Below are 19,208 nucleotides of genomic sequence, written 5' to 3'. Positions count from 1 at the left end.
GTGGCCGGCACAGGGAAGCATAAACAGTTTGGAGAGGCATGGCTGGGGTTGATATGCTGGGGAAAAGGGGTCGGGTCTGACTGCTACCGAGTCCTGGCCTGATCTGAGGCACTGAGGATTTTTAAGCAGAGAGAGAATAGGATTGGAACTCGTTTCATCTCTGCAGAGGGCCTGGCTGGTGGCTGAACTGGGAGTCAGGATGGGACTTCCCCTCAGGTCTCCTCTGAGCTGGCTTCGGGGACACCCCCCCCTCAGATCCCTTGCTACTCACCCACGGGTCAGAATTGCCCCCAAGGGCTTCTTCCTCGGCCATTGCTAAGATTCAGGGAGCTAATGTGGGCCTCTCCCGACGCTAATCATCTCAGCCTATAAATAGGACTCAGGATTAGTCTGAAATAGCTGTGCCAAGCCAACTCCACAGGCATCACGGGCACGCACAGTTCCGGAAACGGTTCCTTTCCTCAACACAATTAAAACTCAACACTTCCTCAGGAAACTACTGTTCACACTTTGCTTTGCTTCCTTAAGCACAAGGCAGTCGATTTTGGGGGAAGAAACTGCCTGCCTACTGCTGATCAGTGGGGGTGTGCCTTGTGGAAAGGAGGCCCCTTTCCTGCTTCTCCCCCTCTGAGGACCCTGGAGGAGCCACTACCACTCTCTGGGCATGAGTTTCCCCAAGTGTAAACTAGGGAGGTGGGACATGATGCCATCTTTAACTTATCAGCATTTTAAAAATTAGAATGGTAATAAACATGTGAGCAGGGAGAAATGAACAGGTCCAGGGCCTCCCACTGAAGGGCTCAGTGACCTTGGATGGCCACTGTTCCTCTCTGGGCCCCAGATTCCTCAGCTGTAAAATGAAGGTGCTGGGGGATGATATCCAAGATCTACGATTTAAAAAAAATTTTTTTTTTTTTAGACAGAGTCTTACTCTGTCGCCCAGGCTGGAGTGCATTGGGGCGATCTCCGCTCATTGCAACCTCTGCCTCCCAGATTCAAGCAATTCTCCTGCCTCAGCCTCTCAAGTAGCTGGGACTACAGGCCTGTGCTAACACACCCGGCTAATTTTTTGTATTTTTAGTAGAGACAGGGTTTCACCGCGTTGGCTAGGATGGTCGCAATCTCCTGACCTTGTGATCTACCCACCTTGGCCTCCCAAAGTGCTGGGATTACAGGCATGAGCCACTGTGCCCAGCCTTAATTTCATTTTTTGGTCCAGTCTTTGTAAGAACCCAGCCAGCTGGCCATGCTATGCCAGCCTTGTGCTGATGCTGGGGATAAAGGGACAAAGAGAACCCACTCCAGCCCTCTGTGTGCCCAGAGGCTTCCTTTGGGGCTGCTGGGGACATCTTGTTTCTAGTTGAGAATTTAGATTTATGTCCAAAGAGAAGGACTTCCCGAGGGGCAGATTACAACATGGACTGGGCCATCATAATCGACAAGGACACAAAGCTAACACAGCCATCGTTATACACCACACACGTGCTAAGGACTTGATTTCCTCATTGTTCAATCATCACCAACTCTATTATCACCCCCATTTCACAGATATAAAAACTGAGGCTGAGAGGAATAAGGGACTTATCCAAGGACACAGAACAAGTCAGGGCTAGAGTGATGTTTCAGGCTCAGACCTGTTTGCCTCCGGGTTTAACACACCCGAGGGCTGCTGTGAAAGGGCTCTGGACACCACAGGCTAGCCGGCCAACGCAGGGCTGACCAACAGGGGTATGGAACAGAAAGGGGCATAGAGGATGTTGCTGTGTGTGTGCAGTGAGGGGCGCGATGAGGCTTCAGCGATGGTATTCATTCACTCCAACCAGCTCCCAGCGCTGCCCTCCTCTGATCCACCCTCCCTCTGCCTGCCATGCACTGATTGTTTTGAAATCCCATGGATCAAGTCACTCCTCAGCTGAAGACCTATCCGTGGCTCCCTGGTACCCAGAGGATAGAAACCTAGCATTCAAAAGCTCTATGACCAGCTCTTCCCATCACCTTCCAACCTCAACCCCCACACTCCTGCTCACCAGACCCCGGGCACAGCGGGCTCCTCCTATGGGGCCTTCTTGCCTGGAATGCCCAAATCCCCCTTCTCAACCTTGTTTGACTCTTAAGTAGGAAAAACACTCCCTGGCTCCCTGAGCCCTTTGGCACGTATCACAGAGCACTCTGGGCGTCAGCCACCACTGTCTCTGTCTTGGATTAGAGTGGATCTGCAAGGGCCGGATGGTGTCTGACTCACCTCCCTCTCCAGTGCAGAAGCTCAGCAAGGGCTGGCCGGGTAAATTAAAAAATGCAAAGAGCCGAGAGAACCCTGGGAAAGTGCACATTTCCCAGGACTGCCCAATGACAAGCCCCGTTCCAAGGCACAGCATCAGGACACCCTGCTGTGGAAGAATCAAAAATTGCACCCTCACGGCTTATCAGGATGGTCCTTGTGTCTGTCTCTTTCAAGGGTTCTGATAATGAAATCTGGGCAAGTTGCCCTCCTGCTTTAAAACTTCCAGATTTTCCCAGAGGTCTAGCATAAAATCCTAGATTTTCCCAGAGGTCTAGCATAAAATCCACAAAACCTAGGTGCACCTGGTCCCAGGCCCTCCTCTTGCCACACCCCTTCCCTGGCCAGCCTTCCTCACTTCTTTCGGTTCCTCAAGGACTCCCTATACTAAAGCCTTGCCCTGGCCACCTCTCTGCCTGGGGGGCTCCTTCGTTCCCTGCTCACTCAGCCACCTTCTTCCCCCCTTCAGGTCTCACTTTTTAGGGGAGGTTTCCCTGATCTGTCCAGATAAGACCTCACCACTCCCACACAATCCCACACACTCCTATAACCCCATCATTTCCTTCACAGCAAGAATTAATCTTCGGTGTAAACAATGATCTACAGGAAGACCCGTGAGGAATGGGAAAGTCTTGTTTTTGCTGATTCTCTGACACCCATGTCAGAGCCTAAATACCTCTCAGATGAATGAATATATGAATGAATGAATGAACCTATATACATAAATCAAGACAAGAAGGTGGGCAGAATCCTAGGGAATACTGAAATAGAAAAAATAGGGCCCTGGGCTGGGCACAGTGGCTCACACCTATAATCCCAGCACTTTGGAAGGCCAAGGCTGGCAGATCACTTGAGGTCAGGAGTTCAAGACCAGCCTGACCAACATGGTAAAACCCCATCTCTACTAAAAACACAAAAGTTAGCTGGGTGTGGTGGCACATGCCTGTAGTCCCAGCTACTCGAGAGGCTGAGGCAGGAGAATCGCTTATACTTGGGAGGAGGAGGTTGTAGTGAGGCAAGATCGTACCACTGCACTCCGCCTGGGAACTACAGCAAGAATCCATCTAAAAAAAAAAAGAAAAAAAAAGAAAAACAGGACCCTAACTAAGAAAGTCAGAGAGGAATAAATAAACCAGACAGTTCAGCTTCCCAGAAGCAAAAGGAGGGAATTTCTAGCAACGCACTAGAGACTAGTACATGGAGTCCTAGGAAAGAGCCCTGGACTGGACATGGAGGTGGTCACTGGGGCCTCCCTGATTGAATCAAAGTTCCACGGCAGTGGGTACAGGGCTGATACCCTGCAGGGGGCAGAGGAGCAAACAGGGGTGAACAAGCAAAGCCCTCAAGCGACAGGTGCTCAGCTGCGCCTGCACCAGCCTGGCCCTGCAGGGTCTGCGGAAGACAGGGCCTGTGTGATAGTTACCAAAAGCACCAACGCAGCATAACATTATTTTGGGGATAGATCACTTTGAGGCATTGGCTTTGGGAGTTGTCTGGGCTCAGTCTCAAAGGCAGGCGCATCAGAGCCAAGAGCCAGCCCTCAGTTCCTCCCATTAGGGCAGCATTGGGGCCACCCCTTTGTCTGCAGAACCTCTGGGTAGTGGCTGATGAGGCAAGTACCTTTTGGGGCCCAGCAGTCCTTTTAGGAATCCCTGGCTTTTGGGGCACAACATCCTGGGGACTATAAAAGATATCGAAAAGGCCTTTCACCTGAGCTTTGGGAAAGAGGAACACCTCAGGCTGTGGTCGGCTCGTGTCACCGCCTGGAAGCCAGCTGGGCCACAGCAGACGTGAAAGTCTTGTATGCATTCATCCCCTTCTCCTTTTGGCAGAAAAGGGATGGCGTGGGCTGGAGGGGTGTTTCCTAGGTCCTTGCACAATTGCTAATTAGAAATTCACTTCTATTTGGGTACTGGAAGCTGGGTGATTCCCCCTAGTAGTGATCCTTCTTGTTTCACTGCACACAATGCCCTTTGCCATCTACGAACTCGTTGGGTCCACATGGCAGCTTTGTTAGGTGGGTAGGGGGAGGCCAAGGCACCTGTCTCACAGGTGGAGAAACCAAGGCTGAAGCTGGGAGGTGAGCCAGTCTCCTGGCTTCCAGCCCAGGACTCTGCACTCCACCCTCACCTCCCTGCCTACTTCAGCAGGTCACCTGTGAATCTGATAGTCAGGTGGGCCCCACCCTGCCAGCCGCCCGCGGGCATGACTCATCCGCCTTCCCCATGACTCACACATCTCAGGTGCTCCTCCTCTGGTCAACAAGTCTGGAGACCTGGCAAAGGGACTTCCCTTTTTCTCACCTCTCCAAAGCCTCTGGGGAGAATCCCTGCACCTCCTCTTCATGGGGACTCTACCCTTCTACAGAAGAGCCACCAAGGCCTTGAGAGGGAAAGCAATTCTCCTAAAGTCACACAGCAAGCAAGCAGCACAGCCAGGGTGGGAACCAGTCATCCGGCACCGCGCCCAGTCCCTGCCTCCTCCCCACAAGATCACCCTCACCCAGCCTCCCTCTCAAGGGCAGGCGAGGAGCAGAGACACACTCTGAGCCTTATTAGGAAGACCTCAGGGACTCCCACTGAATCCGCTGCCGTTACAGCAGCTGCTTTCACCACTGACGGCCCCTCCAGGCTTCCCTGGGCAGCCAGGGCTGGGTTTAAGAGGACGGTGTCTGCATTGCTCTACCTACCTAACACGGCTGTGCAAGGTGAAGAGGGCTGCTCTGTGGGATGGCACCGGGACCAAGGCCGAAGCACGGGACAAAGGGAGCTATGAGCACCACCTGTAAACAAAGGACACAAGAATGTCAGCCTCAGGGGCAGTTCAAGGTCATCTGGTCAAATCCGCATTGGATGTTCCAACCCCTTTCCTCCCCTCCACCAGGGGTCACACAATCACCACTTGCACACATCCAGCAACAGGGCACTCACTGCCTGCCGAGGCTGCAAGACTTGCTGTTGGGGAGTTTGGCTGAGTAAAAGAATTGTCCGAAGGAGGCACTCAAATCTCTCTCTTCTGATGCCTTGCACCTGCTGGCACTAGCCCTGCCTCCTCCTGAGTCAGCCAGAACAAGTCTGTCCCCCTCTTTCCTGATGGCTCTTTGGAGATTTGAAGGCAGTGATCCTGGGCCCCTCAAGTCTTCTACAAATTGTGTACCCCCTTTCCTCCAGCTCTTCTGAGACCAGGGTTTCCAGTTTGCTGACCCTGTTCCTTGATCTGCTCCAGATGAACCCTGTCCCTACGGACAGCACAAGACCCGGAATTAGACAATCAGACAAGCTCTACTCAGAGCAGGACTATCACCTCCTTCATTAGAGATATCATGCTTCTATTAATCAAGCCTAAAATCCCATTCGAATTTAAGGCAGCCCTACTGCGTGGCTGAATTCAGTTGACAGCCTCAGAGCTTTAAGACTCTGGAGTTTTATAAACTGGCCCCTCACTTAACTGTGTAATTTGAGCAAGCTACATCACTTCCCTGAGCCTCAGTTGCCTTTTCTGTTCAAGAGGGATAATATTAGAACCCTACAATGAGATAAAACACGTTCAGGGTTTTGCACAAGGCCTACGTTTACTCTGATTATTACTCTGATTATTAATAATTAAACTTCTAAGTCTTTTGCCTACAAATTGCATCTTTCTCATCCTGCACATGAGTGGTGTGGGGACCCATGACTGTTGATACGTCACTTTCGCAGCTCTACGCCTCAGCATTGCTCTTTCACTGTTCTCCTGCACTATTGCTGAGCAAGGCTGCATGATCAGTGTTTGGTGATGGGACTTTCTCTCCCTCTAGGCTATAAGCTCCTTGGAGGCAAGGATTCTGCCTGCGTGACCTCTGAAGCTTCGGCATGTCACATGCCTCGCAAACGGCAGGACTCATGGACATATGCTAGATGCGTGGGTGAAGGACCATCCCACACCAGCCTGCCAGGGAGTACACAGCTCAGTCCTCCCGCCTTTCAGGGACAACTTGGATCTTCACCCTTCCTCATCACCAAGAATTCCAGTCATCTCCATTCAGAGGGCAGCTGAGCAAACTGGCTCCTGCCAACCAGGAAAATGTCTCTGCCGAAAACAGCTTCCCCCAGCCAAGGGGAGAGTCCAAGATCCCAAAGGAAGCAGGGCCAGGCAGGCTCCTGGGATTAAGGCACAAACAAGCCCTGTTCTCAGGCCAACAATAAATGGTCCAGACAGTCCTGATGACTTGTGCATTGTGACTGACACGGAGCACAGCCACGGAACTGGAGTCACAGTGCCCAAAACCAGAGAGGTCAGAGGCCAGACACGTATCTGGGCTGCAGGACCTGGTGCTGAAGGGCACTTCTGTTGGCCTTTCTCAAAGACTATGGCAGAAACGGCAGAAACTTCCTGGTTCCAAGGGATAGGTCAAAGCAGCGTTGGGTTTTGTTGTTCCTGCCAATGACTAACGACCTCCTGCACTCTGTCAACTCTGTGTGAGGGTGAGCCTTTCGAATCCAGGCCCCCTTCTGTCTACACAGCCCAAATTGCACTCTCATCCACAAATGCACATGGCGGTGCGGCATTTGTTCCCAAATGCAACCTGCTCCTCCCAAGTGCACCTCATCTTGGCAAACAGCACCACCTACCACCCACCGTCCACCCAGTGGACCAGTCCAGGCGCCAGGCCCTCACCCGCCTCAACACGCCACCCCACCCCTTCTGATCTGTCACTCTCTCCTCCAGTGTATCACCATGTCTTGCTAGATCAACCCCTGACTGTCCCCAGAATGTCCCCCCTTCTTTACACCCCAATGCCAACATCTTGGTCCATAGCCCCATCACCTCTCGACTGCATGGGCAGAACCTACCTAACGGGTCCTCCTGCGTCCTATCCCTCCTACAATGCGTCCTCCTCACAGCGCACCCAGACCATGCCACTCCACTGCCCAGTCTCTACCATGGCTCCACGATGGCCCCAGATAAAGTCCAAGATCGTTAACAAACCTCTCCACATTCTTCATGACCTGTCCCCTTAAACTCCTTGAGCCTCGGCCCTCATGGCTTCCTGGCTCCGGCCACATGCAACGGCACTCTGTTGATGAGCCCTCCCTGTAGTGTTTGCACAGACCTCCACACCCGCCAGTCTGCCCAGTCACATTCTACTCTGTCCCTTTGCAAGTCAGCCTCCCCAGTTAGACGAAGGTTTGCTCTCGTGTATCCCAGAGCCTGGCCTAGGGCTGGGACCACCGCAGCTCAAAATTTACCAAAGTAGGAAACTATGACGCCCATGTATGCACACGTGTGTAACACATAGGCACACGTGCGCACACACATTCACAGGGCCGGCTAAGAGTGCCGATGCTGCCATCTATGGGTAAGAAAAGCATTACACGCTCCCTAAGACTCAGACACCCCAGGAGCCTCAGAGTTTTCAAACTCAGCCGTGTTTAGAATCAGCCCCAGCTAACTCCGAGTTGGTCTGTTTTCCATTTCGAACCTTAAGGCTGTGGCAGCTTAAAAACAAGGTCAGCAAACCCCTGACTCTAGTCCGTCGCCCCCGCAGTCCAGACGGAGCCATAAAGAGAAAGGTTTCGTTCCAGCACTCACAGTCCCAGCCCGGGGCTCTCACTCCGTGCCTGTCTGCTGAATCATATCTTAGAGCACAGGAACAGAAGACGCCTTCTAATAGTCTCAGCTGCGGAAAGGCCAGCCTCTGGGGAGAGAGCTCGTCCGGTGAAAATGTGCAAGGCACCACAGAACCCCATCTGTCTAGGTGGATAAAAAGGAGCTTTCTGCTCTGGGGGTGGGATTGGGGGAGGCTGGAGCAGAGTATTTTCCTCTCCTAAAGGACTGCTCCCAGTTTGTTGGGAGGGCCTTCAGACTTGATGGGAGTAATGTGATATCTGTCCATTAATGCCATAAGGGTTCAAATGGCCAACCCTAATAACAATAGTCATTATTTTCTCTGCACCTTCCAAGTGTTAAACTCTACAGGCATCATATCTCAGCCTCACAATAACTCTACCAGGCAGATATCTTTGTCCTCATTTTGCGAAACAGGGACACAAGCTCAGAGAGGTGAAGCAATGTGCTCAGGGTCACACAGCTAAGATGTCTGGGCAGTTTCCACCAATGCAGGCTGCCTGCCCTATGTCTTAACCTCAATATTTTTCAAAGTTATAAGGCTAGGCCTCTTGCTCACCAGAAAAAGAAAAATAAAACAACAAAAAACCACAAAGCTTTGGGTAGTCTAGACCACAGGTCAGCAAACTTCTTCTGTCAAAGACCACACCATAAATATTTTAGGTGTTATATGCCACACACACTCTCTGTTGCATATTCTTCCTTGTTTGTTTGGTGATGGTGTTTTTTAACAATCTTTAAAACTATAAAACCATCCCTAGCTCAGAGGCATATAAAAACAGACTAGGGCCTCCCCAGGGCTGTAGTCTGAATCCATAGATACAGAGAGAATAATGTTTATCATCTCAAGTATAAAAACTTCTGGTGAAAAAGTTTATCAAATGCTAGCTGTGTTTCTTCCTCTTCCAATGGCTTTCTACTGAGTCATTCTCTCCTAAAGAAGGACCCTACTTTGCTTCACAATTAAGCAGCAAATTATTTCAAGGACTGTTCAGAGTCTAGAAACTCATAGCTGTGGACAAAATAGACAGATAAGTCATATATCAAAGATAAGACATTAAAAGATCTGTGCTCTTGGCCAGGTGTGGTGGCTCACGCCTATAATCCCAGCACTTTGGGAGGCCGAGGCGGGTGGATCACGAGGTCAAGAGATCAAGACCATCCTGGCCCACATGGTGAAACCCCGTCTCTACTAAAAATACAAAAATTAGCTGGGCATGGTGGCGCGTGCCTGTAGTCCCAGCTGCTTGGGAGGCTGAGGCAGGAGAATTGCTTGAACCCAGGAGGCAGAGGTTGCAGTGAGTCGAGACTGCGCCATTGCACTCCAGCCTGGGTAACAAGAGCGAAACTCTATCTCAAAAAAAAAAAAGATCTGTGATCTCTAGGCTGGACCCTGTTACTGTCACTGGCTCTTTAGCCCTGAACAAGGGACTCGCCTCTTAATTAATTCCCTTATCTCGTAAGTATTAATTCTACATTAGTAACAGATTGATTTCAAATCTTACAGCTGAAAGTATGATCCCTGGACCGGCTACATCACCATCACTAGAAGTGCAGAGCCTCAGGCCCTACCCCAGACTTGCTGAACCAGAATCTGCATTTTAACAAAAGCCCCAGGTGATCTTAGAATGCTCTAGAACATCTTTTTTGTCCAGCTGAAACACAGTTCACAAAATCTTTGTTAGCAATGAGGAGAGAAGGGTCTAAAGACATCTTTCACGATGTCATGATATTAAGTCTCTGACCTAACCCATGTACCAGTGACCCCATAAAGCGTTCTACTCTAGGACCAATTGACAGACCAAGCTCTACCACTGGATCTTAAAATAAAACCTTAACGAGGTGGAAAGTAGACCTGAGAAACAGGAGAAGGTGCTATTCTCCATATCATGGAATAGGGGGAGGGAAAATAGGTTAGAGAGGGAAATAACTTATCCAAGACCACACAGCCAAGACAAACCAGGGGTATGACCACCACCAGGTTTCTTCATCCTCCTTAGGCCTTAGGTTTAATGATAACTGAAATCATTTTGGTTTGGTAGAGTAGCAATCAGAGGGCTTGCTGTTTGCTTTGGGAAATTCACTTGCTCTCTCAGGGCACAATTATCTGTAGCCATGAAGTGAGGGGTAGAGCCAGTGATTCCTAAAGCCTTGCTATCAAAGTCATGGCCTGGGAAGTTTTGAGATGAGGAGGCAGTCCGGAGGCGTGCCCTATGCCAAGGGTCACCACAGTCACACCAGAGTCTCTGGGGATGGGACCATACAGCAAGTCCTTCAGTCATTTGTGTGGAGGCTGAGGAGGGGCCTGGAGTGAGTCCAAGCCATGCACCCCCGGGTCACCACAGGGTGGCACAGATGCTAAGAATGTAGCCCATTTTATAGATGAGGAAAATAGGTCCTTGAGAGGGGCTAGGGCTTCTTACCAAAGCAAAGAATTCTTCCCTTCAGCTGACAACGGTGCAAGGGTACCCTGTATTCAGAAAAGCTAACGTATGAATACACAGATGTGTGCAAATGGTTGATTGGAAATAATCAGGCTCTTTATAAATAGTGCGTTCTGTTTTAAGGACAGATTCATTACAAACAGGATTCATTCTGGGCTTTGACCGCAAGGCTTCCAGTGCAGTGCTTCTCACACTTGAATTTGCACAAGAATTCAGTGGGGATCTTGTGAAAATGCAGATTTGGATTCAGTAGGCCCAAAGTGGGTAGGGTTGCCAGATAAAACACGAGATGCCCAGTTAAATCTAAATGTCGGAAAGACGATAAAATGTCTTGGTATAATTATGCCCCAAACATTCCAGGGGACATACTCATGCTTAACTGGCACTCTGTTTTTTATTTGCTAAATAAGGCAACCCTAAAGGTGGAGCCTGAAGTTCCACATTTCTGAATAGCTCAAAGATGAAGCCTTGGTGCATTTAAAATGCAATTTACATCCATGAAAACTATATTTTATGCAGCCATGAATTTTATGGTCTTTTTTTTAATACCACTGAACAAGCTAGGCAGGGAGCACCCTTCCAAAAGAGCATAGAAAGAATTCTGGCTGCCATTGGAACTAGGAACTTGCTTTCCAAGAGAAACAGGCACTGTGGTGGGAGGGGCAGTGGGAGAAGAAGGGGTACAGGCTAGCCCACAAAAGCCTGTTTTACCTCTATTCCGAACGACATAGTTCCATTGGACTACCACTTCCTGAACTGAAGCTCAGGACACCAAGAAATATGGCCATTTCTTTGCTGAGTCCATGAAATGGGAATGATCTGTCCCTACCTGCTTCCTTCCCAGGGCTCTTTGGAGTCAGATGAGCTTATACAAATTCCCAGCACCCACATGATTACACTGGCCAAGCACGGTGTTAGGTACTTTGCAGCATTCTGTGAAGTGGGTGTTGAAGCCACAGCTGAGAAGCTCAGTAAGGTGATGTCCTCAAGGTCTTATGGCAAGTGCAAAACAAAACCTGGAAGGAGAACCAAGTTCTCTCTGCTTCTTTGGCCTGGGCGTGTAACTTGTTATCCTTTATTGCTGAGAATTGTGCAAGTGTATTTGCCAAATGAATGAATGAAATGCGATGTTTCAGGAAAATGATCCCTGTACTGTATCACAGGACAGCTGAGCTGTTTATAACCAACTTCAGATGCTGCTAAAGAATGCTGACACTCTCACGGATGGCTGGTAGGAATAAGAACTACTGTAAACTTTATGAGCAGAAATTTGGCAAAATTCAGCATGACACAGATTCTTTGCTTAGCCAAACTTTAGCCAGGCTTCTGAACCCTCTCCTCTGCCCAACTGTGCACTTCCTTGTAAAATCCAGTTTTAGCAAAAGAACCCTGCTAAGTTCGTTTAGCCAGAGCTCCTCATCCTTGATATCTGATCAGGCTCCTCATTCTTCACCATCCCCCCAGTGATGTTTGAATCACCCTGGTTTGTCTTCATCAATAATTTTGTTAGGTCAGTTGAACAAAAATATCCCTTATTCCTGAGTTTCCTCTTAGTAATTTTCCATCTGCTGACCCGCTACCCTGCTCCATGGCTGTCAATTCCCACTCGCCCATGCTGTCTTAGGAGCTGAGCCTAAACTCTCTCCCTCACTGTAGGCCCCTGTTGCAGTGGTTCCTATGCCCAAGGTGATGGTCCTGAATAAAGACTTCCTCACTGTGTTTTAACAAGTATCACTGAATTTTTTTTTTAACAAGAAAAAGCTATAAAATGTGATTTTGACCCAGGAACTCTATTTCTAGGGTTCTCTTCTAGGAAATAATAAAAGAACAGACAAAAAAATTATGCACTAGGTTGTTCATTGCAGTTTGTTTATAAACAGCCCAAATGTTTAATAATTGAGAATCATTGGTCAGGCACAGTGGCTCACATCTGTAATCCCAGCACTTTCGGAGGCCAAGGCTGGCAGATCACGAGGTCAAGAGATCAAGACCATCCTGGCCAACACGGTGAAACCCCATCTCTACTAAAAATACAAAAATTAGCCGGGCATGGTGGCACATGCTTGTAGTCCCAGCTACTTGGGAGGCTGAGGCAGGAGAATTTCTTGGACCCGGGAGGTGGAGGTTGTGATGAGCGGAGACTGTGCCACCGCACTCCAGCCTGGTGACAGAGCGAGACTCTGTCTCAAAATAATAATAATGCTACTACTAAAATAATAATTGAGGATCGTTAAGGAAACACGGCATATGTATACCAAAGACAGAATAATAGAAAGTGACAAAAACTCGGGTGGGTATTTATTTCGACCGTAACAAAAAAAGTAGCAGGCAAGTCCCTCGTTCAGGGCTAAAGAGCCAGTGACAGTAACAGAATCCAGCCTAGAGCCCTGTTCAGATTCTAGAAACTCATAGATGTCTATTTTATCCACAGCTATGAGTTTCTAGAATCTGAACAGCCCTTGAATACTTTGCTGCTTAACTGTGAAGCAAAGTAGGGTCCTCTAGGAGAGAGTGACTCAGTAGGAAGCCATTGGAAGGGGGAGGAATGCAGCTCGCATTTGCTAAATCCTTTTGCCAGAAGTTTTTTTACGTTAGATGATAAATATTATTCTCTCTGTATCTATGCATGCAAACTACAGCCCTGGGGAGCCCAGCCTTGTTTCTTTGGGGTGATCTTGGGTAAATCCTGTCTCTCTGGGCCTTTTTTTTTTTTTAATAATTAAAAAGCATTATTTCATTTTTTTAAGCCCCTGGACTATTGGAATAAAAGATTTAAATTAGAATAAACATTTATCTACTTAGGTATAGTATGCTTTTAAAACTTTTAAAAATTAAATTTTAAAAGAATCCTTAATAACATGAGAAAAATACTTATGATATAACGTTGGGAAAAAACAGAGAGGCAGAATAGAAAATTTTAAACACAGGATGACCACGGTTGTGTGGGGGTAAAAAAAATGCACTGAAAATATCAGGAAGGAAAGGCACCCAGATGTTGGCAGCGATGTTCTCTAGTTAGTTATGAACACTCCTTTTTTTATACATACTTTTTTTATACAAATTTTCTATCACAAATGTAATTGAAATAATAAGGTGGGGGGGGAGGTCCTTGGAGGTGAGGAGAAAAAAGTACATATGCCACCCATACCATCAACACACACCCAAAAATTTAACCAGTATTTACTTAGTACCCACCAAAAACCCAGCCCAGCCACAGCATCTGCAGCAGGGAAATTAAGGGCCAAGCCCCACCCTGAAGGCTCACGTATATAGAATATATATACTTTGCATGGCAAATAACTCTGGCCCAGATGACATTCTTATTAAGGTTGGAAAGTAACAGGACTATTTGTTTAGCCAGCTCAGTAGAATAAATGAATCCACTCCCACTGGTGTGACCCCTTCACTGGAGTTCCCTGCAAGGCTCCATGGCTTAGAGCCTTTCTGGATCACTCTTGGGAAGAGTCAATTTCAGGGATACTTTATAGCCCAGGAAGAAAATTGTTCTCTCCCTTAACCCAGGCACTGAATGCAAGAGGTACAGAGGTTCTCTGTGAGGCAGAGCAAGCAAGGGGCCAGCGGGGAACAGGAGGGCCTGGGAAGGAAACTGACAGACCTTGTGTGGCCCCTGGGGACCCCTGGGCAAGGGAGCTCATGCCTCCAGGCCTGAGTTTCCTCACTGGTAAACAGGTCACATAATGACAACCCCAGGACTATTGTGAGACTCAAAGAAGAGAACGTAAGTCCTTTCATTGTTCTAAGTCTCAGTTTCCTCATCTGTAAAATGGAGTCAATATCTCTCCCCTGTAGATCTGTTAAAAGATTAAGACAATGAAAGTAAAAGGTAAACATACATAGTAAGTGTGTTACATACGGTGGCCATTACTATTGCTAAATGACTCCTAGGCCTCAACTTCCTTATCTGCAAAATGGGGCAATCAATTCAGTCTGAAAGATTATATTGAAGAACAGTAGCTGAGCCACCAGCTGCAACACTGTGTGTTCACTTTGTGTCTCAGACATGGTGGACCCGAGTTCATGTGGGGAGCACAAAGCCCTCCAACTCAGGGGCCAGCAGAGCTGGGACAGCTGACATGCTGTCCACGCAACAGTTTAGGGTGGACACTGGGGCCCAGAGAAAGGCAAGCATTAGCCCAAGTCACCCAGCACTTTGTCAGTGGCAAAGCCAGGATCCAGGCCCAGGCTTTCAGCTGCCCACCCTTGCCCACAACACCCACTGCTTTTCTCTGCTGTATTCTTAAATTGCTGATGTGGTCCCAGGCAGGGCAGAAGAGAGCAGGCAGGCAGAGGAGGGAGAGAGAGGGAGGGGACGCTGGCCAGCAGCAGGAACTGAGCCTGCCTGTGGTCTCCAACTTCACAAACCACATCAAGATGAAATATGACACAGGCTCACTCAGTTGAAAGCGAGGAGATATTTTTACTTAACATCCCCCTGCTGCTTAAACACTGGTCTCTTTTTTTCCCGTCCTCCCAAGAAAGCATAACCCCTGGGACGTGCCTTTCTCTGCTTCTGCTGGCATTTTCTCAGGGAATAACCAAGGAGCAGGAGGGTGCCCACTTTTCCTGGCTTCACCAGATAGATTTCCAGAGCATGGGCTTGACTGATGAAAAGCAGGGACCGGGCCTGGCTGGGCTCTCACATCACCACATGACCTTGCTGGGCAAGTCCTGTGTCCTCTTGGAGCCTTGATTCCCTGAAATGGAGGGGAGACTGACCTACACTTGAGGGTCCTGTGGGTGGTACAGGGGAGTATGAGTTTACACACAACCCTGGGAGGCCCCTCCAGGCCTCCCTGCTGCAGGGCTGAGCTCTCCAAGCTATACAAAGCAACTCCCGCCCCTCATAACCGCATAACAAATTCCCTTACCAGTTCTCCTAATGCCAGGACTAGAAAGAACTTTCAAGAGAATGTTTAGTGCCATCGTTAAGAGCTACGACTCTGTCGTCAGACCTCTGGAATCCTGGCACCATCACCCAATAGCCACACAACCCAGAGCACGTTACTTAGCCAAGACTCAGTCTCCTCCACTGTAAAAGAGAATACGAGTATCTGCCTCAGAGGAATGGTTGCAAGGAGTCAATGAAGTGATTAATGTTCCAGTGCTTTGTATATTAAAAGATAGCTTGTTTAAAATTTTCTTTTTTGTTTTGAGACAGTCTCTCTCTCTCACCAGGCTGGAGGGCAATGGCATGATCTTGACTCACTCTAACCTCCACCTCCAGGGTTTAAGCAATTCTCATACCTCAGCCTCCTGAGTAGCTGGGATTACAGGCGCATGCCACCACGTCTGGCTAATTTTTGTATTTTTAGTAGAAATGAGGTTTCACCATGTTGACCAGGCTGCTCTCAAACTCCTGGCTTAAGCCCCCAACTCGGCCTCCCAAAGTGCTGGAATTGTAGGTGTGAGCCACAAGGCCCAGTTAAAAGATAGCTTTTTATTATTATCATGCAAACCAACATCTCTCCATTGTACAGATGAGGAAACTGAGGCTCGGAGAGAGAGAAGATTTTCCCAAGATCACCAAAAGAACCAAGACTGGGGCTCCACTTCCAAGTCAGTGCTTCTAATTTCTCTCATACCTGTGGTCTCTGATAAGCAAATATACACACTCAGAGGCTGTAGACATAAGCTCTAAAAGTTTTCTTAAAGAAAACCAGAGATTAATGCCTCAGCAAAGTGCCACAGACCAAGCGGAGATCATCTCTATCACCCACATCACAAAAGACCCAAACTATTCACATGGTGTAGGGGAAAGTGATCCACTGTCACTGGATGGCTAAGAGTGAAGGCAATCAATCAACGCGTTTGGCAGAAGTGCACACACCACTGTTAACAGTGGCGACCTCTGGGGAAAGAGGAGGGCTTGGAGGGATTTATGTTTGAATCTTTTTTTTTTTTTTTTGAGGCAGAGTCTTGCTCTGTCACCCAGGCTGGAGTGCAGTGGCAAGATCTCGGCTCACTGCAAACTCTGCCTCCCGGGTTCAAGCGAATCTCCTCTCTCAGCCTCCCAAAGGGCTGGGATTATAGGCATGCGCCACTGTACCCGGCTCAATTTATGTTTGAATCTTTAACTTTTTTGTTTGTTTGTTTTAAAACTCATAAAAAAGAAAAAAAAAATTACATTGCTGAATATCTTAGCAGCCTTCTCCAGGTAGGTATAGCCTGTTGCCTGCTTTTAAATGAAATTTATAGCAGGTTCTGAGACCTTCAGCTGGGCTTCCAGAATCTGCCGCACTGACCCATCCCAGTGGCCACTGCTGTAGTCCAGACCTTCATTCTACTTCACTTGGCTCATGCAACAGCCTCCTCAGGGTCTTCCCGCCTCCAGATTAGCCCCGTCCAATGCATCCCCTACATCAGCCACTCAGAATAATGAGTTTTTTAAAAAATCACTGCCCTGTCAAAACCCTTTCTCATCTCTTCATTGCCTTCAGGATGAAGTCCAAACCCTTAGCTTATAATCTAGTTCCATCTTCATTTAGAGTCTCAACTCCCACCACTCTGCCCTTCTCCCATCCTCCATTCTAGCCACATGGATGGCTCAGAAAACCTCAGTCCCTTTGCACAAGTGGTTCCTGCTTCTTAGAATCTTTACCCCCAATTCCTGTTTCTTTTGGTAAATGATTACTCATTTCTGAAGTCTGGCTCATCAAGACAAAATTAGTCACTCTTCTTGCAGGCTGAAGTCCCTCTTAAAATATGACACGAATGTGCCAACCACTATAGATGGGAAGCATCTTGAGGACAGTGCGCTCTGTGCTCTTCTGAAGCTCTTGGGCCTCTCACAGGGCACGGCACAGAATGAGTGCTAAATTGAGGGAGGGGGAGAGGAAGGAAATCCCATGCCAGGCAAACCCTGCAGCCACCCCTCTTGGGAGCAGCCTGTTTCCCGGCTCGTGTTAGTCCCTAATAAAAAGACTATGGAAAATTCTGGAGTAAAGTTCCTTTCCCTGATTCACATGGAAACCTTCTTTGCTGATGTGTAACTCAACGAGTGCCAACCCAAGCTCCCCCAGCTGTTTACGATTTCTCTGGCATTTATAAATAGCAAGGCCCCAGAAAGAAAAATGGAGTTTCAAAGGAGCTGAAAGCAGATGGTTTCCACCCCCATCCTTCCTCCTCTGCTTCCAAGCCTCTCCCACTTAAAAGCCCCAAGAAACAGCAACCAGCACTCTCAAGTGTGTATGCATGGATGGGAGTGCTTAGCTCTTTAGTGAATGGAACATCCAAGGAGGCTAAAGTCCCCCGCCAAAAGGAGTCCGCAAAGGGCAGATTGGAATTGGGTCCCAGCCCTACCCTGCCTCACTGTGTGACAATGAGCCCATCATAAACTCTCTGGGTCCTTGACTTTTCTCAATCGTGAAATGGGGATGGGGTAAGACTCTAGCAAGCTGTGGTCACTGTGAAATGCAAAGCAATGAGAGGTCCTGGTGCCCTGCTCAGAAATGTGGTCCTGGGAGAACAGGACACACAGGATTAAGTCCCCAGAGGCCAAACAAAAGCGGGAGGCACCTCCCCAGAGGCCCCGCCTTCCACAAAGTCCAATTACCCTCAGGACAGCCCAGAATGAGTTCTGGGTGTTTTAAAGATCTCTTCCACGCTCTGAGGAGGGCGTGAGGACAGGACAAAGCTGCAGCTGTCTGGGCAGAAGAGGGGCAGAAAGCCAATGTCTCCTCCTCACTCACACCCCCAGTCCCCAGCCATCCAAGGACTGGGGCTTTTCCCTGGGCACTACCCAGACCATCCAGCCTGCACTGGACAAGAAGAAGTTGCTGTTATTTAGGTTTTGGGGGGCTGGGACCTAGAAGACAGGGGGTCTCAGGGAAAAAGGGTTCCAATCACTGTCTTCAACTCTGCAAGAAGCTTCCATGTGAGTCAGGGAAGGGAACACCGGGCAGGGCCGGGGAGGAGCCAGCACCTACAGGTAGCGGGCGTCCACAGATTGCAGACAGTACAAGGAAGAACTTTCTAACAACCCCTGCCCCAGAAAGAGGAAGGAGCCGGAGAGGAGAGCAAGGCACAGGTATCGCCCAGGAGGCAAGGATCCTCTGAGCGGACTCCCCAGCGGAGTCACCGCCCAGACCGTGGCTGGTGGCCCCCTGCATGCCCGGGCCAGACACCCCAGGTGCAGGGTGACCCCCGGGCCAGTTCCCCCATCCCGGGGGCGGGGTCGAGGTTAGGAGCTCAGCTGCCAGCAGCACAGCGGAATCACGGGGTGGAGGCCTGCCCCTTTCCTCTCCTGCTGGGGCGTCTCCCCACACCCCGCTCCCATCCACACCCTTTGTCCCCTGGAAGACCCGCAAAGTGAGCGAGGAAGCCCCTTTCCAGCGATGCCCCCGCGGCCAGGCCGAGCTCCAGACGCGGGCGAGCTCGGACTGGGAGGGAAGGGAGAGGAAGGACTCAAATCAGCCCGGGACCCCCAGATGCCCGGGGCCGGGGCCGCCCGCCTCCCCTACCTGCTGCTGCGGCGCTGGCGACGGCGGCTGCTGGGTCCAGCTGTGCTCAGCTGGTTCCGGGCGGCGGGGCGGGGGCGCGGCGGTGAGCGGGGCCCGGGTGGGCAGGGCGCGGGCGGGAGCCGCCCTCGGGGCGGGGCGGCCGGGCCGGCGGGTGGGGGAGGAGCGCAAGGCCCTCCCGTCGGCTGCGGGGCGGGTGGCTCCAGGCTCGCAATCATCCAGGGCGACCCCTCGCTTCACCCCGGCAGGAAGGCGCCAAGCTCCCCGCTTTCCCCTGGAGGAAACTGAGGCCCGGAGCACGGACAGGATATCTGAAGAGGCCTAGGGTGGTGGAGGAGACCCAGGGCAGCTCCTGAGCTGGGCTGGGGCCAGAGAGCTCAGATGGGGCGGGCAACGAGCAAT

The 19,208-nt window shown here is 49.7% G+C and overlaps 1 protein-coding gene and 1 pseudogene across 7 annotated transcripts in view; one reads left to right on the top strand and one right to left on the bottom strand.

The window, feature by feature from the left end:
• Nucleotides 1-18,966, bottom strand: part of GSN (gelsolin) — a 65,551-nt gene extending 46,585 nt beyond the window's left edge. The window contains exons 1-2 of one of the 7 annotated variants that reach the window (XM_032251491.1): nucleotides 18,810-18,966; nucleotides 4,968-5,060 (exon numbers count right to left, since the gene is read on the bottom strand). Coding sequence is in view for 1 of the 7 variants with exons in the window: in XM_032251486.1 (XP_032107377.1) it covers nucleotides 272-313 (42 nt within the window). In the remaining 6 variants the exon portion in view is untranslated. Of the gene's footprint in view, nucleotides 1-271; nucleotides 364-4,967; nucleotides 5,061-18,809 lie in introns of those variants that run through there. The other 6 variants (XM_032251487.1, XM_032251488.1, XM_032251492.1 and 3 more) reach the window with 6 other exon arrangements.
• On the top strand, nucleotides 4,484-5,053 carry LOC116532466 (annotated as a pseudogene).
• Nucleotides 18,967-19,208: the final 242 nt, after the last annotated feature.

The sequence above is a fragment of the Sapajus apella genome, unplaced genomic scaffold (genome assembly GCF_009761245.1).
Source record: "Sapajus apella isolate SASKATOON/1434 unplaced genomic scaffold, GSC_monkey_1.0 scaffold76, whole genome shotgun sequence".
NCBI lineage: Eukaryota > Metazoa > Chordata > Mammalia > Primates > Cebidae > Sapajus > Sapajus apella.
Note: the sequence above shows the minus strand (reverse complement) of the source record. Positions and strands in the feature narration are given on the sequence as shown.